General features: G+C 40.7%; 1 protein-coding gene across 2 annotated transcripts; it reads left to right on the top strand.

The window, feature by feature from the left end:
* The first annotated feature begins 469 nt into the window (after nt 1-469).
* Nucleotides 470-19,748, top strand: kif5aa (kinesin family member 5A, a). Of its 2 annotated transcripts, none has more exons than XM_079676404.1 (29): nt 470-1,066; nt 3,561-3,648; nt 3,728-3,801; nt 4,220-4,324; nt 4,437-4,485; nt 4,619-4,674; nt 5,017-5,104; nt 7,857-7,981; nt 8,083-8,187; nt 8,987-9,135; nt 9,391-9,539; nt 9,661-9,839; nt 10,086-10,154; nt 10,256-10,462; nt 10,910-11,056; nt 12,072-12,260; nt 12,381-12,498; nt 12,645-12,706; nt 12,959-13,068; nt 13,245-13,346; nt 13,863-13,923; nt 14,048-14,119; nt 14,474-14,578; nt 15,094-15,310; nt 15,961-16,135; nt 16,405-16,484; nt 16,729-16,768; nt 16,971-17,056; nt 17,282-19,748. In XM_079676404.1, the coding sequence occupies exons 1-28, from the start codon at nt 938-940 to the stop codon at nt 17,047-17,049; spliced, it is 3,129 nt and encodes a 1,042-aa protein (XP_079532530.1). In that variant the 5' UTR covers nt 470-937; the 3' UTR covers nt 17,050-17,056; nt 17,282-19,748. The 2 variants fall into 2 exon arrangements, with proteins under 2 accessions (XP_079532530.1, XP_079532529.1); XM_079676403.1 differs by having other exon boundaries at nt 471-1,066; nt 16,714-16,768.
* Nucleotides 19,749-27,852: the final 8,104 nt, after the last annotated feature.

Here is a 27,852-nt window from a genome sequence, read left to right as displayed (position 1 = left end):
AAAATATAGAGGATTGTGCAGCCTTGATCAGTAAGTGCTTAATGGTTTCATTCTGTATTGCATTTTTATCACCAATTTGTTTTCACTTTTTACATTGTGCTGTGTCATCTCAGTCTCCTCGGCTACTGATGCTCCTTCAAGGTGAGGCATTAACTCGTCTTTTAATCAATAATCTCCACTGCCTTCCCATAATGGTTCCTGATGCCTTCCAAGAAACGGCCTATCAGGTATGGTGGAGAGGGCCCAGAGGATGACTGAGGGTTGGTCACTGCATCATCGGGCTGGCAGCTGCTGCTCTGTAAAGTAATGAAACGATGCTTCGTGGCGCTGCATGTGAGGATGTGACGCTGCAGCACGAGGCTCTGCTCTCCGCCGGGCTGTGAGGATGCTGAGCGGAGGATGACGAAGCTGTGGGTACCACTTTAAAGGCACGGATGCGGACCACGCCCTTCCTGTTCCCACCGATAGAGGGCGCTGTGGCGACATAGGCAGGCCGATCTTCAGCAGCTTTACCTCACTGCCCTTCCAACAGCATCTCACCTTCAACCGGCCTCACGCGCAGCCACCACCACACCGCGGAGGAAAACAAGAAACAAGACAGAGACGGACAGTGGACAAGAAACCACCAAGATAAAGCCACCCGGTCATGATAATTATGTAGGGTTTTGTTTTGCCGTTTGACATTAATTTTGCTGCCCGCCTCTGCGACACCGAGCCATCGTCCAGCTGCACACCAAGTAAACGCCTCCTCTGTCAGCTCGTCCGGATAAAACCAGCCAACACCTCACAGTCCTCTCGACGCAGCAGGACGAAGTGACTGCGCTTCTCTCCTCGGTTATTTTGACGGTCAGAAAGGCCCGAGCAGCGACGGGTCGCCCGCAGCCTCAGCAGCCTCTCCTCCGCTCATCAGCATCCTCCTCCTCCCTGAATCTACGCAATGGCCGATATCCCGGCGGAGTGCAACATAAAAGTGCTGTGTCGCTTTCGTCCTCTCAACCAGTCTGAGATTGTACGAGGGGACCAGTTTATCCCCAAATTCTTAGCAGACGACAGTGTCACCGTTGGGGTGAGTAAAGGGAGGCGCTTTGTTGTGCATGCAGGCCCCTCCTCAATAAATCATCAGCCCCACTCCTCTGTTTGGGTGCTGGGCTGACATCATTATCGGTGCAGCGCAGGAAAAGATCAAAGCTTTCAACCTTAAAATCTGTTTTTCCATGCATGACAAAGCAAAAACACATGAGATGTTGTTACGTGCGCAAAGCCCTTTGTACCAGCTGATGAGCTCTGTCCTGTGAAGCCTGTATGAAGCCTAGCCAACACCTTGTCACCGTAAACAGACGTTATTATGGCACTCTCCTAAAGACATGGAGATGTTAACACATTTAGCTGTAAATCATTCATGGCCATACCATTATTTATAACCTCTATTTGAACAACACTCAAGGTAAATACAGCTGCTATATTCATTGTGTTTTTTTGTTATTTAGCCTAATCAGCTTTAATGCTGCCATATAAGGAGGTCAGCTTACAGCACACTATATTTCTCCTGTAGTGATGGTTGATTCATCAGCAGCTGCAGACAGATGGTGCAGAGCCTGCATGGTGAGGGTCTTTAGATGTTGAAGTTGGGAGAAATGGGGCCTGGTGAGCTGGGTAGACCAACATATGATGATGCTGCATGTCTTGTTTACCCTGAAGTTATGGATTTTCTATGGAAATAATCTATAATTCCGTCACTTTATATTCGGAATGTTTAATAGCCAGGGAGCATGAGTGAACATTGCCTTTTTTTAATCAGATTTTTTTGGGCCATACAAAAAACGTTATTTCTTCCAAAAAAGGAAAGCGGCCAGTTCAATCTTATTCCAGCGTTTCCAATACAAATCAAATGATTTAAAGATATGTTTTGGTGCCATTTCTATCAATGTTCTACTGAAGAGTAATCTGTCTGATTCCATTTTTCCCAATACTGTTAATAAAGTTATATAAGGAAGGTTAGAGTACACAACGACACATAAAAAGATATGTTGTTGTGATGTTTTGTCTTTTGTTTTTTTCTCATACTGATATTCTGAACAATCTGCTTACTGTATTGGCCGTAAAGTGTCTCTACTGTAGGCTATTTTTATTATATGTACAGCACTTTGGCTCGACCAAAAATCGTTTATAAATGTGCTATATAAATAAAACTTGATTTGATTTGATTTGATAGACATACTGCAGAGAGAGGAATCATGTTCAAACTTTCTCCAGCCATCATGGAAACCTCTCAGCCTGACCTTCCTCTCTCCTCTCAGCATGATGTTGGACAGTCAGAAACTGATCCTCTAATTGCCCACAGAGTGGATCAATAATCATCCAGCGAGCTCATGCATCAGCAACTGACTTGCTCTGCCTCTTCATCAGCTTCATCTGTCTGTCTCTACATGTCTCTCTCATACTGTTTCCCTCTCTATTATGTGGCTGCCTCGTTGATTCTCACCATTATATTTCTATTGCTCATCCATCTCCATTTCTATGTCTCTTTCTGTCCCTCTTCCTCCCTTCCTCCCTCGTCCCGGTACGGAAAGTCTCTCTCTAAATCAACCTGTGATGGTGGCGGTCAGCAGATGAGTCCATTTGTTAATGACATTTAATATGGCTCATGTTCTGGCAGCTCACATTATGTTGTGTTGCACTGTGGCGTCTGTTTCAGGTCAGGACGTTTAGGGTTTACTGGCTGGGTTTCCGCAGCGGGGATCGTCACGGCTGAGTCACTCGTCTGTCTGTCACGCAGGACAGTTTGTTTTTTGGGAGGAGATGATTTATTTGGGGATGCAAAGTTTAAATGTAATAAAGCTGGTGTAGTTTCTAACACATGGATATAAAACTCAAAATAGCTTCCCTTTTTCCTCGGTGTGTTATCTTAGGCTGCCAGCTCCTATATGAAATATGGCTCTGACTGTCTGGGGAACGATCCGCTGCAGAGCTTACTGCTGATATCATCTCTTTCTGTTGTGTACTTACTGTTAGGAAGATTAAGCAGCGTTTTACAAACCATCCACACAGATTGAATGATCTCAGACTGGGGTGACAAAGATTTTTTACCATGTCATAAGAAAATAACACATTTGAATATCTTGAAAGGTTTTATTAAAACAATAGATAAAGTATGATATCAAGAGACAGTTCTTCAACCTTTAAGACATATTTATTTGAATGTGAATAATGTTTGATTGCATGTCATCATATGGGCGCTTTTAATTTTTTTATTTAGACAAAAACAGCAACATGTGTTGGTTTCATCAATGTGTGTTTTACTCTGTTAAAATGAATCACCCGTTTCATATGAGTGTGTATCTCATTCTTTCTTTCACGTCCACACAGAGAACAAATCAGTTACTGGCCACTTCACAGGGCGAACATACTTTTCCAATGACTCACTGCTGGAAAAAAGATTTGAAATCATCCATCTTTGATTTAATGAAATATCCTAAGACTAGACTGAACAATCCTAATTTGGCTAAAACACCTTTTATCTTTTGTTATTTTTTAAAAGTATTGGTTGTTGTTGTTCACAGGGGAAGTCCTATGTGTTTGATCGAGTGTTTCCAACCAACACCACCCAGGAGCAGGTCTACAACACCTGCGCCAAGCAGATTGTCAAGGGTACGGATAATTAACTACGTCAAAACATGTCACTTTGAAATGTGTGTTGGTCTCATTTATTGTTCTGTCGCTCTCTCAGATGTTCTGGGTGGATACAATGGAACTATTTTCGCATATGGACAGACCGCCTCCGGGAAGACCCACACCATGGAGGTACAGTAGAGCATTAAAGCTCAAATATTCTTACGAGTGAACCTCAAGAAGATCCAAACACTCAGATCTGGAGGGCTGAATGTGCCTAATGCTGCTAATGCTAATTGGTTTTAGTGTTTCTCCCCATTTATAAACATTCTTGGGAGTTTTAGGTCTTTGTCACAATTTTGCACTTTAGTTTCACAAATTGATAAAGATTCAAATGCATTTGAATGTCATTAGAAACTGTTGGAAGGTCTGACAGAGGGGCTTTTCCAATCTTTTTTTCCTTGGTCTATTTTTCATTGACTCTCTGTGGTTCTCCCAGGATAGCATTTTCTCTTTTACTGCCAAGCATCATACTGTCCTCCATTAACCTCTGACCCTTGATTACCATCACCATCCACTTCTTACCTTTATCTGTGACTTCCTGTTTCAGGGCAAGCTGCACGACCCTCACCAGATGGGTATCATTCCTCGCATCGCCGAGGACATTTTCAACCACATCTTCGCCATGGATGAAAACCTGGAATTCCACATCAAGGTGCTGCTTTTTTACCTAAGTTTTGCTCCTTTTATTAATCTCAAGTGTTGTGATGATTTCATGTTACCTTTCAATCTCAGCTAAATTGGATTCCCTATTGTTCTTCCAAAAGGTTTCATACTTTGAGATCTACATGGACAAAATCCGTGACCTTCTGGATGGTAAGGGCTGATGACACTTCTTGAATCACTTGCAACAGTTTTATTGATTTGTAAAATTCGAACTAAGAAAGCACTAATGTAGCTACTATTTTGTAACACTCATCAATTCAAAGGTTCTCAATTTTTGTTCCAGTGACGAAGACCAACCTGTCGGTCCATGAGGATAAGAACAGGGTGCCATTTGTCAAGGTTTGTGAATATCTTTTGGATGTCGCCTTTTAAGGTCTGCATCAAATTCATGGTATTCATTTAGAATCATATTCTGTCTCTCTTCTATTTTCTAATTTCCTCTCCTCTTGTTTCCTCTCCTTTCGACTCCTCTTGTCTCCTTTCCCCTAATTTCCTCTAATCTACTCTCCTTTTGTTTCCTTTGGCTTTGTCTCGTTTCCTCTCCTCTCCTTTTGTTTTCTTCTCCTCTGTCGTTTCCTTTCATCTCCCCTCCTCTAATTCCCATTTGCTTCCTCTCCTTTCATTTCCTGTCGTTTCCTCTCATCTCATCTCCTCTCTTTTCCTATTGTTTCCTCTCCTCAGGGATGCACTGAGCGTTTTGTCTCCAGCCCTGATGAGGTGATGGATGTGATCGACCAAGGCAAAGCTGCCCGCCATGTTGCTGTGACCAGTGAGTCTTTATTAATGTAATATATGTGTTGCAAAGCAGGATGTACGGTATGCACAGGCACATATATTCTAATTCAAGAGGGAAATCATGATTTATCATATGAAAACATCCCAAAAGACAAATGCCAGGGAGATATATCTTTTAAATAACCACCTTGACAATCAAATAAGTTATCTTGTTCCTCTACCTCTGTATCTACCTTTTATCTTGAGTGGCAGCAGTAGCACTCACAACTAGTCACTGATGCGTGAAGCTACCACTGCGTTCATGTAGCCTGTTATTGTGTCTTGTTATGTAATATTCTTGTTACAGCACGCTATCATTTTCAAGCTTCTTTCGTTTACAAAAAAATAAAACAGATTCTGTCAGAGAGGGTTCACTGTAATGTAATTGGCATCGGCGGAGAGTTGATGTGGGTTTGGAGAAAGTAAGAAAGCAAAACAACATCTCTGCCTGCAGCCATTAGTGAAATAAAGTCATTCCCAGTAACACACAGAATAAGATGGTTTCTAACGGTGCTTTATTCAGCAAACTGTCATCAGGAAGTTTATTTTTAATGTATGTTACAAAACCTTAGAAATACAAAACAATTAAATCTATGTGAGCCGTTATTGCTGTACTGTATTATAGCCTCCACCGTGCTGACTCACTCCTCGGTTCAGTAATAAAATATTGATAATGGCTCATATAAGAAGGTCAGATATATGCCTAACCTTCATTGCACCATATTTCATTATAGTGTATAAAAGATGGGACCTAATTACTAATAAACACAATGATTGTACTTCAAATACAATCCATCAAATTGCTTTAATAGTGTTTGTCCTTCTATGTTTTGTCAGTATGATATCTGATTCATTTGCCAAACAATTGTGCCCATTAAACTGAAAAATAATAATAATCATACAACACTGTCATGTCTTTTAAGTAAGCAATAATAAGACATGTTTTGCATTGCATTGGAAGTATATTAATCGGTAAAACTACCATAAGGCACATCCTTCGAGAACTACCCTTGCAGAAAACATTACAAAACAATAATTGTTTCCCGTGCTGACTCACAGGGCGAAGTGAGTAACAGATGAGCTTTGTGACTCAGTGCTCAACAGAAACCCCAAGACTGCGTCGCTGTAATAAATCTCAACCTGTGCACTTCTCCTTTGTTTCAGAGTTAATGCATTTTGGGCCTCAGTGCTTTCTTTGTTTACCTGTCCTCACATCAGACTTTCAGTGATCAGATTGTACTCTTTAGAAAGTAACTTTTACTGTCAGGCATTGCAACATCTGTGCTGTAGAATTGACCCATGTGCATACAGACGAGTTTGAAGAACCCACAATATGTTATGAACATACAGTCAAATGTTACAGTGCCATAAATGATGGATAAAATAACTTTAATGAGCATTAAATAGGTCATTTTGTTTTGCTGTTTACCACAAATATCCCAGATATCAACTCAGCATATTGTGGACCACATTCTAATCATCTGGTACATCTCATTCATCTTGTTCTATCAGTAGGAAAGGTTGCACGTTCCTGCTTCTCTGTGTGACGCCTTAATCTCCATAAAACGGAATCATTGCCGTGATAATGATGACATTAATATAATAGGCCAAGGTATGCATTTATAATGAGGAGCGGCAGAAATGTTATATAAACTATAAAAATAAAGTATGCACTTCGGGACTATGATATCTCCAGTCCAAGCTTTGTAATAGAGGGTGATGTCCTCTACATAGCTGTTTGTATATGATGTAAGCTGAACAAAAAAGAGATGTTTCAAATATGATCAGATATTTGAGTTCAACAGAGTTCAGTACATTTAGAAACAGGCTCGGCTCAGATTGGCTGTCAGCATTCTGCATGGTGCTACTAAAAGATGAAAGCCCAGGTTGCTGGTCTGGACGAGGCTGCTATTAAAGAACATGGTTGTTGTAAATCATCCGTCCATTGAGCAGCGCTACGAGCTGTCTCTTCCCAGACAGGCCAATAAAATGTGTCCCAACCAACTTCTTCAGACTGAGCTACAGCCTGTTCTTTGGCAGAACCGCTATACATATTCATTTCTGCCTGTGTGTTAAGAGTTTAAATAGACAGCATTATATAAGGATGTTGTAACAGGCAAAGACAGTACGAGCTGGATTGTGTAAGCTTTGGATGTAATAACATGTTAGAGAGATGATAAGAACCAAGATAAATTGCATTCAATGTGACCATATGAATCAATTTGATCTCTTAAAAAAAAAATATATATATTAAAACATTTGCTTATTTGTTAACAAACAAATCCTGCTAAAATCTAACTTTGAAGATCGACTGACTGTAAGCAGCAGGATCGGATTTGCTCAATGCTGCATTCAGGAGCCTCTTCCCTGCTTCCTGGTTGACGCCTGCTGACTCACTGTGATGAGAGCAGGCTAATGAACCACACTGAGCTCTGCCTCAGATATCATCTGTAGGGAAACCTGAGCCTCCTGTCGTCTGTCGGGCGGACAGAGGTTAGATCAGTGCTGCTCGCTATCTGCTCTCTGAGACAAAGATATCATATTGCTGCAGTAACGCTTTTTCCAATTGACAAAAAGACATGGAAGATCTTAAATACACACATATTTCTTCAATATAATAGTTTCTCTTAATACTGATGGTAATGTGTTTTATAAAACAATGGACGCAACATCAGAAAGTCAAAGACTGCAGGGAATCCTCCTTGTCTTTCGTTTCCCTGACTCTTCTGTCTCTTCTGTCTGAGCAGACATGAACGAGCACAGCTCTCGCAGCCACAGCATCTTCCTGATCAACATCAAGCAGGAGCATGTGGAGACTGAGCAGAAACTGTGTGGAAAACTCTACCTGGTGGATCTGGCTGGAAGTGAGAAGGTAGGAGACCCTCTTTTTGAAACATCTCCAAACCTGCAATGGAGCTCCTTCAAATGAATCTGTTCCTCTCATGTTTGACTTCACGCTTTTCTTTATTCCAGGTCAGTAAGACCGGCGCTGCAGGAGCCGTCCTGGACGAGGCTAAAAACATCAACAAGTCTCTCTCTGCTCTGGGAAACGTCATCTCTGCTTTGGCTGAGGGCACGGTGAGCTATCCTCTCCCTACTAACCTCAGTAGGAACAGCTGAGACTGTGTGCCTCGTGATTTACAGTAAAACAGTTGAGCAGAAACACAGATATGGATTCAAGGAAATCAGCTAAACAGTGGTATAATAGTGGTCTTGGTCTTGTCTTGGTACACTGTTTGTGAGTGTTGTGCCAAATGTGAGATAAGTAAGAAACTGCCATTTCTCTTCATTTATGTTAAGTGAAAAACAAAACATCTACCTTATCGGCAACTGAAGCTTTTCTTACTGTAGAATTCTGGGATTTTAAATACAATGGTTAATTGACACGTGTGCAACTGGAAGGGTCCTGTTTACCTCCAAGTTCGTATACTGTAGGAAATAACCCTCCTCCCTCATTTATATAACTCATGAACGATAGCTGTCGATAGTTGATGAAATGCACCCTCCCCAGAACCTGCCTGTAGTGTTTTTTGTTTCTGCCAATTGGCTGTCAAATGCCAACATTGTCCCTTCCAATTATAAGATTAGATGGATGCAGCATTTTCTTTCTGACACTGTGGACTGCAGTTTTTAAACCTATTATAATCTACAATAGAGAAACGGGGAAGTGTACATTTATGATGAATATGATCGTCTGATGAATTAGTGTCAAAATCACGAATGAAATAAAACCTACCTCGAGCATCATTTCATTCTTTTGGTTCCAAATTGTCTTGTGTTTCGGATCTTTTTTCTTCTCCTTTCCATCTGAATCTATCTTATTCTCCTCAACATCTTTCTCCCACCCCCCCCCACACCCCCCTTCTCTCCCCTGCAGAAAACTCACGTGCCGTACCGTGACAGCAAGATGACCCGCATCCTGCAGGACTCCCTGGGTGGGAACTGTCGCACCACCATGTTCATCTGCTGCTCCCCCTCCAGCTACAACGACGCCGAGACCAAGTCCACTCTGATGTTTGGACAACGGTAGATACATTTGTGTGATGCAGTCAATGCATCTTTGGAAAGAAAAAACTCTTTTTAAACTACTTCTGCATGGAACAAGAAACCCAACACAATATGATTACTGCTTTCTCACATGAAGCCACAATGTTAGCAAGGAACAAACTCATAAATCCAAACAAGGCAGATACGGATGAATTTCGAGCAAAAGATTCAGTTATTTAACATATTATTATTTTAATTTTTTTAACAAACTGTCTTTGTTTTCCTCTGTCACAGTGCCAAGACCATCAGGAACACCGCTTCCATCAACCTGGAGCTGACGGCGGAGCAGTGGAAGAAGAAGTTCGAGAAGGAGAAGGAGAAGAACAAGACTCTGAAGGAAACCGTCCTGAGGCTGGAGACTGAGCTCAACCGCTGGAGAAACGGTGAGACACATCAGCTGTATTTTGACTTTAGACAAACGTCAGCTGACATTATATAAAAGAACAGCCTCCTCCTGATGTGTGTGTTTCTCTGACCTATTGGTCCCTTCCCCCTGCCCCTCAGGAGAGGAAGTACCTGAGACGGAGCAGACCACGGCAGAAGTGGTGACCCGTTTCGAGACCATCGAGGAGCGTCCCGTTTTAGACAACGACACCTCCTCCATTGTGGTCCGTATTTCTGAGGAGGAGCGGCAGAAATACGAGGAGGAGATCCGCAAGCTTTACAAGCAGCTGGATGACAAGGTCCGATCATAAAAACATGAACACACTAACTACACACACACTTTCTGCAAGCAAAAACATAATTAGGTTTGCTTTACTTGAATTCTACCTCTATAGCCCCTTATCGAATCAAGCATCTAGATCTGATAATGCCAGGATTCAAATAGTTTTAAATGGATGTCATTGAAGACATTAACAGACATCAAAACAGTTGTTCAGTGCCAAGAAAAAGTTTAGCTTTTGAAAAACAATATCATAATTTTGCAGGATGATGACATCAACCTGCAGTGCCAGTTTGTGGAGAAACTGAAGCAGCAGATGATGGACCAGGACGAGGTCAGTATACACCAACTCACACTGTATACACAGACAGACTATGTTTGACTTGTACGTTAACTGAAGGGTCCCCTGTCCCCTCTTTCCCTCCCTCCTTCCAGCTCCTGGCATCCTCTAAAGGCGATGGGGACAAGGTCCAGGCTGAACTCGGCAGGTTGCAGGTGGAGAGCGACTGCGCCAAGGCGGAGGTGAAGGAGGTACTGCAGGCTCTGGAGGAGCTGGCCATCAACTACGACCACAAGAGCCAGGAGGTGGAGGAGAAAGGCCGGCAGAACCAGCAGCTGGCCGACCAGCTGTCCCAGAAAATGGTAGGTTTTGAAGAGGAATGATGTGGATACGGAGTTGCTTGCTTGCTTGCTGCACCAATGAGTGGAAAATACTGTAGAAAATCAAGAAATGGAGGAAAGTGTTATTGTAGTACATTAACATTGGGACTAGATTTTTGCGATGTTCTACTATTTTGCTCATGGTTGATTGTCATTTCTTCTCAGTCTATGTGGCTCCTGGTCATTATAATTGGCCATATCCGATTGGCCTTCTATAGTGAAATCTTGCAAAAGTAATTCTTGCAGAAAGCCTGCTCATGTTTTAGATATTCTCCCAAAATGACTCCATCACCCAGTTAGTGTGAAGTGTGTGGAGTAACTAAACTCATACATAATCTAAATACAAGTGGATCTCCTTGTTTCTTGTATGGTGTTTTGGTGCTTCACTGACCCTCTCTGACCCTCTCTTCCTCTTCCTCTTGGCAACAGGCCAGTCTGATGGAGCTGGAGGCAGAGCTATCTCGTATGCAGGAGGTGAGCGGGCAGCAGAGGAAGCGCATCGCTGACGTCCTCAATGGTCTGATGAGGGATCTCAGCGAGTTCAGCAACATCGTGGGCAACGGGGAGATCAAGCTGGTGAGTTCCACCTAAGTTTAGGAAATTAAACAACAATTTGAACCTTGCTTTATCCAATGTTCACATTTCTATTCCAGGAATATTTGTGCATATAAAACAATACCTCATTTTTATGTTATCACTCAAAAGAACTATGCAAAGGGCTTTACAAAAATAAAAGACATTAAGAAATAGTGCAGCAGAAACACATTATAAAATGACATTTAAAAACAGTATTAAACATTAATTCTTTAAGACTCCCAGGATCGAGGGCTTTCAACCTATTTTCGATTCACAGAATCAGGATTCTAACCCTATAGAAATATTGGTACTACTTTACAATAAGACTACCCTTATGAAGGATTCATAAAGGGCTTATAATTAGGTTATGAATTAGGTTGTAAACACTTCATTAATCATTAAGAACCATTTATAAACCAGTTCTAACATAGTTTTCATACATCAACACAGGCTCACTATTTGGCAAGATGACAAAGCTTTATATTGGCTACCTACAGTAGCTTATTTCGTCTTCTTCATCAGCCAGCATCCTTGGTATCTGTTGTTCACTGGGTTGATTCTCCCCCCTTTCCATCTTGATGTTTTTTGGCATCTCTTATGACCATTTATTTACGAGTTACTAACATGTATAACTGCCAAAAGGGAGCCTTATTGTAAAGTGTAAAACACATTCCCATTTATTAATGAGTTACTAGCATTTCTAATAAAGCTTAGCAGTACAGATAAATGTGGGCTCACTATTTGGCAAGCACAGTTGCCCTGTTTATCTCATGTCTTATCAAGTGTTCACAACCTAATTAATAAATCAATTTTACAAACTATTTGTCAACCCTTTATAAGGGTAGTCTTATTGTAAAGTGGTACCAAAATATTTCTATTAACATACAAAAATGCTCATAAAGTGAAGCCAACCCTTAATAGAGTGTTGTTTTTGTTGTTTTCTTAATTCCTGTTTTTCCTTACTGGTGAACATTTTTGAAAGAGAAAATAATGAAATGTTTTCTCCGATCCTCAGCCGGTGGAGATTAGCGGTGCGATCGAGGAGGAGTTCACGGTGGCTCGCCTCTACATCAGCAAGATCAAGTCGGAGGTGAAGAGCATGGTGAAGCGCTGCCGCCAGCTGGAGAACATGCAGCTGGAGTGCCACCGCAAGATGGAGGAGACCGGGAGGGAGCTCTCCTCCTGCCAGCTCCTCATCTCTCAGGTGAGCCATGGAGAGGAGAAGGAGTTTATGAAAGGCCGATTGAAGTAATCATGTATTGCATTATGTCATGGCTTGCTTTTATAATCTTTTATAACTGTATCTGTGTTTATATTTGTCCAGCATGAGGCTAAGATCCGCTCTCTGACGGAGTACATGCAGAGCGTGGAGCAGAAGAAGAGGCTGCTGGAGGAGAGCCACGACTCCCTGAGCGAGGAGCTGGCCAAGCTGCAAGACCAGGGTAACATGTGTACACTCACGCAGAAATGTTGTACTGAAATACAGAATAGGTTATCCTCTTGTTTACATTTCTTAGTGACTTCCCTGGAAGTGTTAATGGGTTGTTGCTCTGTGGTGAAGGCTTTCTTTCTATTTGTGTTCTACTAGATAACTCCATGCTTGAGGAAAAGGAAGCAGAGAAGGGTGAGATTGAGGATGGAAATGTAAAGGTAAGGAATCTCTACTTCCAGCCTTAAAGCTAACTGATGAAAAGAAAAGAGAAATTCCTACACGACCTGTCACACCAGAGTTTCCCCGTATGATGCTGCATGATCTGACCCCTCATATTGTCTTTGTTGCACGATGGCCTCGTCAAACCAATGTGCTCCAAAGAATACGTTCAAACAGATTATATTTACTTAATTTTCTAGTTCCTCCTGCTGAAGTCAGTATCTGTAATGTGTTTGCTCTTCACTTTCCAGAAGGTTCCTCGTCAGCAGAGCGAGTCTCACCGCGGCGTCCACCACAAGCAGCTGGCCCGCCTGCGGGATGAGATCAACGAGAAGCAGAGGATCATCGACGAACTCACCGAGTCAGTGACCCCCTCAGATATTTATATTTACACATAGATACATATGTGACAATCGCTTATTACTAATCGTTATATGTTACTATTATTATTCGCTACATATCATGAATCTTTCTATTCTGCATGCATACAATTATACAAACTAATAATCAGGTTTTGCTGTTGTTTCACACCTCCAGCCGCAACTCCAAGCTGGAGCTGGAGCTGGCTCAGGTTCGGGCTGACTTTGAACGCCTCAAGTGTCAGGACAACACCAAGAGCGAGCGCCTGGAGGAGCTCTCGTAAGTGTCGGGGACTTTCTCACACTTTTCAATTTCTTTTTTAACACTTTTATCATTGAAACTTCAAGAAATATAACCATAGGAATAAACATACAATATATAACTATATCAAAATACACAAGACAATGAAAAACATGATGCATAATAAGAATACAATAAGAAATTAAATAGATGGAAAACAATACATTTAATTATAATAAAGTTAATTAAGTACATTTTGTTAACGTTTTTTAGAGTAAACACCAATATCCGACTTCATCCGGACATACAGTCAACATAAAGAACACTTTCTCACACTTGACATCCCAGTGTTCTTGAAACAGAGTATGGAGATCGTTATGTGTGATGAGTCAGCACATGGTGGACGTTTCTGTTCATTATTATTTAAAAGAAAAACAGTCCACTCTCCCTTCTCTCAGACTCCACCAGAGGGCGCTCAAGACAACAAAAATATATTGAAATATACTGAACGAGTTTTTGTCCTATTTGTAATATTTATTTTACTGTCTCTCTCAGATTCCTGCATGAGCGTCATGAGCAGACCAAACAGGACTTAAAAGGTCTGGAGGAGACCGTCGTGAGTAAAATTGACATCACTATCTGTCAGAGACATTGTCCCTCGTTGTGTCTCTGTCTTATTTGCATACTGTTTGCTTACATCAAGAGCTGTCATACTAACATCCTGTTCATCTGTCCTCCAGGCCCGCGAGCTCCAGACCCTCCACAACCTCCGAAAGCTGTTTGTTCAAGACCTCACGTCGAGGGTTAAAAGAGTAAGAAGCTGAAGGCTCGCAAGAGAGGACAGTGACTCAAGAAATGTTGTTTTCATGTCTAGGAATCTGTGACCTGAATACTGACTGATATACCTCAGGATGAATAACAGCAATATCCTTTATTTCCCTTAACATTTCTTTTTTGTGTAGAACAGTGGATTAAAGACCCTAAATGTAAACATGCACAATACTGGATGAATAGCTGTTGTTGATTGGGCTTTAAATGGGTTGTTTGGTACATTTGACTGTCACATGATTCAAGCAGATAATGCCCCTGGATAACAGAAACCCTCTTTCCCCCACCTTGGTTTCTTTATATTTGCTCATCTTCGTGCTTCGTCTTCCTCTCTGCAGAGTTCCGAAATGGAGCCTGATGATAGTGGGGGGTCTTGCACCCAGAAGCAGAAGATTTCCTTTCTTGAAAATAACCTGGACCAACTTACAAAGGTTCACAAACAGGTAAGAAACACAAAGAGAGGATGAGAGGGGTTTTACTGGTGCAAACACAACCGGCAGTCTGCATTATATTAGACTGGGAGAGAGTAATCCTGTTATTTTCAATTCAAGAGAAACATCCATTTTGGGGATGATTTCACAACAATCTGCACACCAAGGATCCCTCAAAACGATGTATCGCTGTTTTCAAGATACTTTGTAAAGTACGATAAGTTACATACTGTATGTAAAACAAACAAATCATGTGTGATGTAAGAAAAGTGTGCTCTCTGATCTCACTTGTTGCTTTACAGAGTTGACTAATCTGTCAATTGCATCATATTGCTGTAATTGCATGGCTTCTTGTGTGTTTGTACTTACATTCATTTGAAGTAAGAATTCAATTTCAGCTCCTAAACGTGTAAGTGTCATACTTGGCTACACCCTTTCACTCCTTGCACTTCCTCTGGTTTTTCATTTGATAGTTTATGATTTCTATCCAATATTCCGCCCTGTGTCACGTCTCTCTCTTCCTCCAGCTGGTACGTGACAATGCAGATCTGCGCTGTGAGCTTCCAAAGCTGGAGAAACGTCTTCGGTCTACTGCTGAGAGAGTTAAGGCCCTGGAGACTGCACTGAGGGACGCCAAGGAGGGCGCCATGATGGACCGCCGCCGCTACCAGCAGGAGGTCGACCGCATCAAGGACGCCATGAGGGCCAAGAGCGCTCAGAGGCGCCCCCATGCAGCACAGATCGGTACTTCATAAAGTCTGTTTGTTATATGCATTTGAACAGAGTTGGTAAAAGTACACACATTCTTTACTCAAGTAGAAGTACAGATACTCATGTTTAAAAATACTCTGGTAAAAGTAGAAGTACTGACTAAACTTCTTCACTCAAGTAAAAGTAAAGAAGTATGGGCTTCGAAATGTACTTAAGTAAAAAGTACCCGTAACTACCAACTGTTTTAAAGAGTACCTGACCTCACTTTATATTAATAGAACAATAATGTCATTGTTAGCTAATTAATGTTTCCATGCTGAACAACGGCAAAATGACAAAGTTTTCATTGGTCCCTCTTCTTTAGAGAAGACCAGGAAATGAAGGATACACGGATCGTGTTCAAATCAATAGGCACGCAATGACTCTAAATAATAATGATCAGGCCACCAAACACAGATTAAAACTAAATTAACCAGCCTGTTTAGAAAATGTAAGAAGTCAAAGTAAAAAGTCGTCAGAAAAATAAGTAGTGGAGTAAAGTACTGATACCAGAAAATGTACTTAAGTACAGTAACGATTTGTACTCCACTACTTCCCACCTCTGGATTTGAAATGTATGGTCTTCAGTATCACATCTCCGTAGAAGTAGTATCTTACTTGACATGACTTCCTCCTCCCAACAGCCAAGCCAGTGAGGCCGAAGCAGCTGCCCGTCTGCTCTCCCACCAACCCCTTCTACACTTACATCCAGGCCAATGAGCACGCCAACACCTACAGCAACGCTCTCTTCCAGGGCAACGTGACACAGCCGAGCACCGCCAGCGTCGACTGCAACCCCAACTCTGTCCAGAGCAACACGTGAGTTCAAGTCCTTCCTTCAGACCTTCCCAAACTACTGAGAGCATTCATCCATGCATGCTAATTTATATGATATTATTATAACCTACAGCTGGCTGGCTTTTCTCTTTGATTTTAAGTGTTGTTTATCAATCTGTTCCTTTTTACTCCATCTACCTTCTTGATATTTTTGAAATACTGAATCAGACAAGTGTCTCTCTCTAACCCCACATGCTGCTCTCGTTATTGACCATGATGGTTTTCTGTTTCCTCTGGGATGTTTTCCACAGAGTTTCCACAGCGCTGGGCTACAGAGCAGGGAAATACAATGGAGACACACTGGAGTCCTTCCCACTCAACATCGACAATGGTAAGTACAAGAGCATACATGTTTACCTGTTTCCAAATGAATGTGAACATGCAGTCTGTATATGGGAGTGACACAGATTTGGCTTAAATTAAAACATTTGTCACAAATCTTATCACATTTATGTAATGCAATAACACATACAAGATATTTTTTAACAGGAGTTTGACATTCTTTGTTCACTTGCTGTTATATTATAGGATATATTAATGAATCGACAAATGTTACTTAGTTGTCATTCCAACAGGTAACACCAACAGTGAAACGAGAGACATCAATGACAACAGGTAAGGAACTCAGTTTCACTAAATTCACTTTCAACAAAAACACGGAGCTGTGTGTTGTTTCTGCTCTATTTTATTAAATTGAGAGAATGTTTAATTATCGTTCAATTTAAACACTAATGATTAAATGCGGCGTCCGGTGCGATTATGCTTTCGGTATAGTTAGTTGTGTACTAAGCGTTGTGTTTGTATATTTTCATGACAGAAGTGATGTTCACTGTGGCAGCGAGGTGGATGAATCAAACAGACACTTTATCATTCAGCAGGAGACCGCTGCAAGTTAATACCATGGTGATTAGCAACACACACACACACACACACACACACACACACACACACACACACACACACACACACACACACACACACACACACACACACACACACACACACACACACACACACACACACACACACACACACACACACACACAGACACACACACACACACACACAGACCATACTTCATTATGTCATTTAACTTGTTTCTGTTTTTATTGTCTCTTTTCTTTCCAGATGTTGACCAAACACTGTACCTATAAAGGACCCTCCCTTTACATCTGCATGCAGCCTGTCTCCCCGTCCCTCTAGTGCATAACTGATGAAGATGATGATGAAGATCTTTAACCCTGTAGTCTTCAAACTAGATGAAGCCCCTCCCATGGTGACCACGCTCACCCTCAGGTTTGCAGTTCAGTCCTCTACAGTTCACTCAGTGCAGGAAGTAAATCAAATCAGAATTTCTTTTTGAATACATGACATACAATCAACTCATCCGACTAGATGCCAATCATTTTGTGAGGCGATATCAGCGATGCGTGTTACCTCCTGAGGTGGTTGAACTGAAACAGGGCTGACTCCATCCCTGATGCACACATGTTGTAAATAATAGTGCTGTATACTCCAGTAGAGGTTTTTGACCAGCAACTGTCTGTGTGAATGCACAGCCTCCACCTTCCCCTGCACACACCTCCTTAAGGGCATCATGCGGATGACATACAGTAGGCAGACGTGACCTTTTTCTCCGTCGTAAATAAGAGTATAGTGTGTAACGCCAGCTTGTAACAGAAGACCCTCTCTCTGCATGCATGTCGCTTAGCGGGTTGGCTTTCAAAATCTTTGCATGTGTCCTGATCCCAGTCAGGAGCCGGTATGCTGCGAGTGTCTGATCGACTTTGACAGATGTCACAGAAAGAGAGGAAAAGAGAGTGCTGGTATCCCTTAATCCTGATCATGGTCTGTTTAGATTTTTCTATTTAGTGTGAAAATAATAACAAAATACACATCTATGTCTAGTTTAAGTTTTAAAAAAGAGGGCATCAGGTGCAACATGCATCAGGGAAGCCCAGTCCTGATTTACAGTCTTACTTTTCTTTTGTGATGTTGCAGCTGTTTGTCGCTGTTATACATTTCAGGTAATGCTGCCCACATCTATTTACCGTGGATCCCTTCTCCACTCCATGTGAGTCTTCATACCGGGCTTTAACAACTTCTCATAATCACACTAACACGCTGCCATGTGCATAGATCTGTAATTACCACCTCTAGAGCTTCTCATTATATGATATTACACTAACATCCTTTCAGAAGCTCTATAACAGCTGATCTTAGTTTCTGTAGAAAGTTTAGAACTTCAATAGCTGTGAGTAGATTTAAAAGCTCTCTTCAGGGCATTAGTAATATTCTCCTGGAGTTTATTCCTACACACTTTCCTCCTCTATCATATAAGAAACGGGAGAATAGCTGGAAAATTGCTCTCAAAATGTTTGAGTGCAGCAGTTATTCCGTATCAGGGCAGGTCATGTTGACACTCAAAGATGTTCCTTAACTTTCTGGTGTTTGATGCATTTTCCTATTTGGTACCTCTTAATGCTGAAATGCTATTGTAAACTATTGACTGTGTAATCTCAATTTGTAGTAACATCTAAAACCCCTTTAATATGACTACATGGAAAGTATTCAGTGATTCAGTGCTCTTTAGTCAGAGCAATGGAAAGATAGAGAGTCTCTGCAGACGCGTCCCCCGCTGAGCAGCCACCAGTTTTGGATGAATGGCCGTTTGGACAGAAGCTTGTTGTTTGAGCCTTTTCTCAAGTCATGCTGTTATTCTTCTGTAAACAATCCTGACCAGCCAATCAGGATAGAAGAAAGCAGTGTGGGTGACAAGGATAGTTTTGTGTTTGGATTGAGCTGAGTCACTGAATTGAACCGTAAAGAAAACATAACAAGCTTTTGCTCATGAAAATCTTTTATATTGAAGATATTTCTCTTTTTAAAGTTTGCTTTAATACATGGCATGACTATGTGTAAATTATCCCAAATATGACCCGAGTAATTTGGGTGGAGGTCGTCTGATCCTCATTCATGACTGCGCCGCTCTATCTCATGCTCTTACTGGCATTAACAACATCTCAGGGCTTCACATTCATAGCAATCATCCTCAACCATCATCCTAACCCTTACAACCATGTGAGTGCTGATGACCAATCAGGTCGCAGTTTGTTCTTCGAGGCTTAACAGATAATACATCTTCAGAAAAAACACCTAATTTCACCCATAGTGTAAAACATCCTAGCACATGGCGTCCAAAATAAAGAAGATAACCGGTCAGACCCTACTGTACGTGTCCACACAGACCCTCTATTCGATCTGTTTTAAGTATAATAAATACATCTGAAGGAGCGGCGAATGTGTACTATATTGTCACCCACTGTCTGATTTCAACATATCTAAAATACGTGTGCTATATATTGTTAATCTTGTAAGTAAAATAGCGTGGCATGACATAGTATAAAGCTAAGATATGTACACGCTTACTTTGTTCAGAGATATGTTTGTTTTATTTATTTCTGTATGCCTAAACTGTAGCGTCAACATGATTATATGAAGAATCACAGTTCTGTATATATAGTCTCATCACTATGCTGTATTGTCTGTGAACCATTGTGTTGTAGTAAAACGTTCAATAAACTTGTAGAAAGGAGTTTGAATGCCATGGATGATTTATTTTAAAAGAGAGAAGTGTGGACTGAACGAAAAGAGGCTGCCATGGCTCCATCTAGTGGAGGTAAGGACATTTGAAAGGGTACAGATTCAAAGGTCACCTATGCAAAATCCACTTTTTCCTGTCTTTTACATAAGCATGTGTCCTCCCCTCTGTGTAAAGACATTCTGAAAGTTTCAGGAAGAAAGATTCTCTCTCGTTTTGTCCTGATCCATTTATATAAAAACCTGTCTGAAAATGAGCTGATCAGATTTTGGCCACTTTATGATGTCATAACGATTTTTTGGCTTGTGTAACCATTAGCCAATCACCAACCAAGGTAACCGCCCCCCCCCCCCGCCTTATCACCTGAATCTCCTCCTAGAGCACCATTGTGTTCTTTTAACCAAATATCTCTCAGAGGGGCGTGGGGAGGGGCTCCTTATTTATCTAAAGTAACAGACAGAGAATCAGCACTTTTGAAACAGGGCTGAAACAGAGGGGATTATGGGATGCGACAATGCACGATCTGTTAGGTGTTTTGAGCCAAACACTTCAGAGAGATGTTTTGTATATATCTGAGAGCTGTAATATATTGATGAAAAACAGTATAATAGGGAACCTTCACATTTATGAAGATCTAATTTTGTTGAATGACTACTCCTCTCTTAGTTTATTCAATAAATAACTGCCTTTAAGTCAACCTATATAGAACCAAAGTAATAATACTTCAGTCTTCCATCTTGCTTCAGAGTGAAAGATAACGCCTCACTTTAAAATACTTATACTTCAGTTGTTGGTGGCTGTTTTGTTAACCTTATGAACTGCAACACCCCTGAAAACTATGACTAACATAACATGTATGTTAGTCGCTCTCGGTTACTACACCCTCTGACCCAAACAGGAAACACATTTTTTCATGTCAAGAGAGGGGCCCTTGCTAGTTAGTCGTTAGTTGTTAATGATGGAGAAATCTAAATGAACTTAAGATCAGTGCACTACCAATATGGTATCTCATATACACCAAAACCAAGGTGATGATATTAAAAAGACTCTTTAGTCATTGTATCACTGCACTGTACTGTAATCCTCTGTGCTGGTTTACTTTATACACTTGGGAAATTACTCACACATTTTTCTATTATTCCAATAAACTATAAACTGTAACTTTTCAAATCAACCTTTTATCAAAATGTAACAATACGTTTGACAGGTCAAACATATTATTATTAAATGCATGAGGAGCAGTGGGAATCTGAATCTGAGACTGCTAACTAACCTTCACTGTGCTGCTGTATTACCATTAGGCCTACGTAATAGTCTATAATGGTTAATATTCTCTGTATGGACATTGTCATAGCACACATTTCTTAAATTCTGTTGAAATGAACATTTCATTCTGCAGAGGAACTTCCTTTGAGCCTCAAGTATTATAATAAGCTGCTCTTCATCTTTCCCACGAGAAAGGAAGCAGAGAGAGAGAGAGAGAGAGAGAGAGAGAGAGAGAGAGAGAGAGAGAGAGAGAGAGAGAGAGAACACACACACACACACACACACACACACGTGTTGAAATGTAATTGTATCACTGTATATATATATCATCAATAATATGTAAAAATTTGAAATGTCTGTTAATGTTGTTAATTATTTTGTATTGTGATGCTTTGGCAACATTGTTTAATTTAACTTTCATGCCAATAAAGCCCCTTTGAATTGAATTGAATTGAATTGAATTGAGAGAGAGAGAGAGAGAGAGAGAGAGAGAGAGAGAGAGAGAGAGAGAGAGAGAGAGAGAGAGAGAGAGAGAGAGAGAGAGAGAGAGAGAGAGAGAGATCCCTACAAACTATTTCATTCATGCAAGATTATCAGACAGGGTTGGATCAGAGAATGTAGTTAACTCATCTGGAAACTTTTGGATAAATACATTATTTTAAGATTATTGTAAAAACGTCAGGTCATGGAAGATCAATATTCACATAAAAGAAATATACATCTTTAGTGAAGAAAACATATCAAGCTTAATTAGGCCTAAGGTACACATCTTAATTGTATAGTTTATCAAATGTCAAATGTTATTGATTAATCATTCCTTTCGCGGTGTCCAGTCTCAATACCGCAGAAATGCACTTTCCCCCGGTTTAGTCTCATTTTCTAAATTGCCACCCTCTCCAGGAGCGGCGCATTGATTTGCACTCATTCGGCGCGCATTGATTTACGTGGTAAGGTGGATCAGACGCCGAAGCCTCTGCGGCACCCGGAGGACACTGCTGCACCGGGAGGACACTACTGCCGACCCGGACACCAGCAGGAGACAGGAGACCCTCCTCTCCTGCAGGTGGTCACATACCCTGCGTGTTCCTGCTGTAACTCAACTCTGTCACAGTCCGGACATGAGGAGCGACACGCGAGGTAGGGAGCTCCCACATTCATTAAGTGTATCAACTGAGTGCTAAACACGGATGGCATCTGAAGGTAAAGGGCACAACTAAATGTTAATTTTGGCTAAATCACAGACTAAACTAAATCTTAAATGATTTGCTTTGTGTTTGAAGTTGGCACTTTAGTGACTAATTGACTTGTCGCATGATGGTGTCAAGCTGAACCAGCACTGTTTGCACTTTGGAGACTCGCATAAATTATGATTTAATGGCTGATTTCATTTTAAAGTCACAGTTTAGAGGATTTATAATGTCTTTCATTGTCTTTTTTGTAGCCTCCATGAATAACTATAATTACAGTGACAGGTTTTTGTAACATTGACACAGCTGAATCAGCACACACCCGATTATAAATGCATGTACTGCAGTATGTTAGTACTGGATATGCCAGATCACTGAATATCAAGCAGAACAGTCATTTAGCTGAACTGCTGGAGAAACTCCTTGTGCCAATGCCAGAGTTTATTTTAATAATAGCTTATTTATGTCTTATTTTCCAACACTTCTTGGTACCCAAAGGATTGTGTTTCACCTCAATAGAGGAAAAGTTATTTCATTCAAATATCCTTTTTATCAGAAGCCAAAAAGAAGGTGATAATCATCCTCAAGTATTTGCTCTGCAGGCGGTCAAGTTACATAAACTTAAGACTGATGATGTGATGACACACACACACACACACAGACACACACACACACACACACACACACACACACACACACACACACACACACACACACACACACACACACACACACACACACACACACACACACACACACACTCTCACATAAGACATGTGCTCAAGTGTCAGTCATCAGAAGCAAAATTAGCGTGATTAACTCTGGCTGTTAGTTGATATTAATCATTGCATAATTTGTTTTTGTTTTTGGAGGGTTAAGTTACTAACTACTGTTATATCAAAACATTTGTAAGCTTTATGATTATTTAGATTGTTAAACATCTTTTTCTCCTGGTGGATAGGCCTACATAGTACATTAGCACTAATTATTTATTTTCACCTTATTCTTCAATTATGGCAAAACACTGCAGTTCAACATTCAATAAACAAACAGTGATTTTGGTTTTAAAAATGGCCATATTATTTAACTGGCAGTTTAACCAGTGTCAATATTCCACACTTATTTTATGTTTTCAATGAATAAAACAAAATATATATCTGAAATAACTAAAAGAAGTTCAACATACACACATCTTGAGTATTATTTAGACCTTTTTAAGAATTTATTTGATTATCATTCTTTTAAAAATAAAATCAGTGTCAGTTTTGGCTCTGAAAATGTTTGGTGCAAATGACGAATTATTTTCAATACAATTGGCTAATAAAAAAGGTCCAAAAATAGAGGATCAGTAGTGTGTTTTTTAAGCTTAATGGTCCTCCTGTGTGACCTGAACGCCTCGGCGTCCGTGTTACAGCTGTTACTGTCTGTCTGGTGACTGCGTCTCCTCTGCAGGTTATAAATAAGAGGCTGGAGGTTTTGCGGGCGTGTGTGTTGTTTAACCAGCTGCTGGGGAGGTTTGTTTGTCTCCTCCGAGTGCAGGTGTACTCTCTGGCCTCTAGTTGTTGTTCTCGGGCCTGTTTTAATGCCCCCTCACCGGTCAGCACTCTGCTTTAATGTTTAAGGGTTTAAGTCTATTTGTGTTGGGTCAGCATCACCTGTCTATTATGTTAAGCTGTGTGACCAAGAAGCCTGAAATATGTTCCTGATATATCTCCAAAAATGTGTTTCCCTGTCCTATTTTAACAACATATAATACAATCAGTATGTGAATTTATACAAAGATGCACTTTGATGAATGATATACATTTGGTTCTATTTCCTGAGCTGCCAAGGCTTAACATTCATTACAATGACCTCCAAGTATGTTTGGTGGTTTGAGAGTCGTAGTTTTTCTGGAAGGCTAAATGAGAAAACTTACAGCAGAGAAAAGGTTTAGGAAACTATATATTGAGTTTGTATTCTATTTCTTATCTTCGAGTCTGTGTGTGTTTGTGTGTGTCTCTTCCTCTAGACAGCAAGGAGCATGGGAAAGTGGCCGAGACATTGGAGGTCAGACCACCAGCAGTGACAGTATATTAATACAACAAAAACTACCAAAGTATTTAGTGCTTTAAAGGTTTAATAACAATAATCACTTTGGTGATCCTCTGACTTGATATCCAATCAACACAATGTTTACATGGTTTTAAGTAAAAGGTCTTAACAACTATCCCCCAATTCCTGAAATTGTAATTTGCCCAAAATGTGGTTTATGACCAAATATGGAAATATTGATATTCCCATAATGCTGCTGTTTGTATATAGAGGTAATTATCAACATTTTAGTATGTCAACATCCCAACCTAAGATAGTAAACCTAAAACCAGTTATATTTATAGCTTCAACATTGTGAGGATGTTAGCATTTAGCTTTAGGTACCGCTCTGCATAAGTACAGTCTCTGAGAGCTGTTAGCGTAGAGTAGACTCTTGGTCTTTTTTATTCATAGAAACAACTTCTTCCTCCAGGCCTGCTGACTTGACATTCAGGACCTGGGCTGCATGTGAATCATATGGCAGTCATGGCATTAGATCCAGCCTAAGGAGCACACACTAAATGAGTCAAACATTAAAGGTCCATAAGACCTCGCCACCAGCCAGAACTGGGTCAAGGCTATGGACTGACTACTTTTCTTGGAGATTACAGTAGCTGGTCATTCATTTAGCATGTATTTGTATATATCAGTAAGAATGTTTGACTTTTACATTCTCTCTTATTTCTTTATTCTTTATTCTACAGTCAATCTACCAGCTTCCTGTCACACACAATTTTGTTTTGTCTAACCACTGTAGGCATCACATTTCAGACACAAACAAATACCTCTGTAAAGACAATACGCTTTAAAAAATCCAGCCAGCTTCAAAGTTCCTTCAGAGTGAGCGCTCAGCTCCTGGTGATTTATGGCCATTTCGGGTCAGCTCCAGAGGAGGCTGACAGGGGTCAGGTAGTCAGTTGGACATCCAAAATAGACGTCTCTCCTTCACTCCCCCAATGGGTCCATTTGTCTCTCTCAAACCATGCTGTCTCTTGTAAAGTGTCGAACCACGCAGGGTCAGTCTGGTAAAAGACTTTGACTGATTGAGATTTTCTGTAGCTCACTGTTTTGCTCACACTGCATTCGAGTGGCGTACTGTTAGTGCCCAATGGATACTGAACTAAATGATATCATTTTGAAGTGCCTTTCTGCACCTCTGGAAAGTGCTTCAGCCGTCAGTACTGTACATACAAAGGTTTTCCACCTGGTCGTTTATACTGTTGCTCAAAAAATCCACTTTAATGCAATAGCCTGAAGGTTGATGTGCTTTGATGGCACACTTATTTAAAATTGCAACCCACAGTATGGAAAATGGAAGGAGGCTGTTGAGATCTTCGCTAAAATTGACTTGTAGTAAGAAAATTGAACTTTGTCCTTCACATAGCTGGTTGTTACTGGTACTGCATTTTACACAATAGACACATTGGAAGAAGGAGCTTTTGTGGTTTCTGCTTGAGTGAAAACCTTTGTGGAAGCAGCAGATAAAACACAGGGTTGTTTGCCAGTTTCTTATTGTCCACTCACCACCGATTAAGGACCATGAAACACATAAACAGTCACGAATGAAAAGGTTTTTTTGGATCTAGTTGGAGCCAAATTCTTTTCACATCTTTTCTTTTCTTCAGATGGTTTGAAAATCCGTGCAACAGGTTACTAATTTGACCTTTCATCTTTACTTGTACGTTGTCATACCAAGGCAGTAATCCTTTAGCTAGGATGTTGTCAAATACTTTTGCTTAACAGTATACACCTTAAATCTACGGTATAAAATGATCATACAGCAGCTGTCCTGTCTCCCATACGACTTGGTTCAATCAGACTTTATTTGAAAATATGACCTGCCTAAACCCCCACTTAAGTATTGATGTTTGGTGAAAGTAGAATATCTCACTGGAATGCCAACTTTAAGTCCTATTGATAGCAGCATAGAGAGGCAAAGACCTGAGTGATTACATTATTCCATAAAAATGTCAACTATCAAGAGCAATGCCTACTGTTAAAAATGTTAATTCAAAATTCAACTACTTTCTAAAATCTAGATCGGCTGTTTGTGTATCCTCTATAACAGGGGTGTCAAACTCAAATGCACAGTGGGCCAAAATAAAAAATGGGTACTAGTCGAGGGCCGGACTGGTTCAATGTTTATTGCAAAACGTATTGAAATTAAGTTATTGCACATATTAAACCTAGAGCTAACAAAGCTTAAATTATTGCCTATAAAAACAACATTAAGCATTAAATAATCAGTTGCATTCATTTCTTATGGCTCTATCTGCAGCTTTTCCGGAGTCATTTCTTATGATTACATTTCTCCACAGGCCAACAACAGCTTCAAAAAAACAATTTCCCTCAAAGAACCAAATATGCCCTGTTGTCGCAAGAAAAAAAGTGAAGAAGGAAACATCCATGTAAACTCAGTTTGCTGCTCTGTGGTGCTAGTTCAAACCAGATACTTGGCATCTCATCTTGGGTGCAAGTTCATCAATGTTTGGGCTCAGACTCAGAGCTGAGGAAATCCTCAGGATTAAGTGAAGGTGTGCGTGCAATATACCGGTGGGCCAGATCTAATAGTAATTAGAAATAATCCTGCGGGCCGAAATTAAATCCACCAAGGGCCTGATTTGGCCCCCGGGCCTTGAGTTTGACACATGTGCTCTATAAGCTCCTGCTTCCTGTTTTCTTTACCACCAGGAACACACATGCATTTTAAAGACTCCATAAATACATTTAAGAAACACTGAAGCAACCAATTGCCCATGAAAATGTCAATCACCTGAACTTCCTGTGCGCCCCAACTTTGACTCCAACCCTCCCTGCCTGGTCACTGGAGGAAATGAATCCCCTGCTATGTTAACAGAATGGTAATGAGGTGCTAGTTGCCTAAGCCTAAGCTCGGGACGATGCATGCTTGAAGTGCTGAGGATGCTAGAGGCAAAAATAGAAGGGCCAAGGCTCGAGGTGCGTTTGTTTCCATCATTGGCTGGGATTAGCAGCTTCTAAACACTCCGCTCCATTAAGGCTATTGTAACAAAGAACACCGACTCATGAAAACACACACCTTTTTAAATCCACTCTGACTCTGTCTATCATTGACAGCTCTGCTTCCATATACAGTAAAGCCGGTGTTACATTCGGAGCGCAGGCATGTTTTATTGGCTGTTTTTATAGGTCTGGGAGCTTCTAATGGGGAACAGATATTTACAGCAGGGATAAATAGAAAGATGACAGGGTACCGTGGATACAAACCAAATGCTTGCACATATTTTTCATTGTATGTTTTATCTCATGAGAGGTGTCAGATTATACAATTCAACATCCGGCCAGTCTAAGCTGCGTTGCTTTGCAGTACAGTGAGTGCTTAACATTTGTGACTCTCATACGGTTTTCCTCAACCCAGTGTTCCAGCCACGTTAAAAGAGATTCTCTAAGTTTCTTGCCATTGGTAACATTATCATTATTTGACTGATAAATCTAGTGTTGTACTGTTTCCAACCAACTCGTGGAAACAGTGCAGCTAACATGCAACATATACTTTGAGAAATCTGAGTGAATTAAATGTCTGCGCAGCAACG

Source organism: Notothenia rossii, assembly GCF_949606895.1.
Source record: "Notothenia rossii genome assembly, chromosome: 4".
NCBI lineage: Eukaryota > Metazoa > Chordata > Actinopteri > Perciformes > Nototheniidae > Notothenia > Notothenia rossii.
This window is presented reverse-complemented; position numbering and strand designations above follow the sequence as displayed.

Bases quoted from the DNA above. Each gene is read 5' to 3' on its own strand.
- kif5aa (XM_079676403.1), top strand. From the start codon at position 938: ATGGCCGATATCCCGGCGGAGTGCAACATAAAAGTGCTGTGTCGCTTT. The intron at 11,057-12,071 runs GTGAGTTCCACC...TCCGATCCTCAG, and splicing joins GCAACGGGGAGATCAAGCTG to CCGGTGGAGATTAGCGGTGC. The intron at 15,311-15,960 runs GTACTTCATAAA...TCCTCCCAACAG, and splicing joins CCCCCATGCAGCACAGATCG to CCAAGCCAGTGAGGCCGAAG.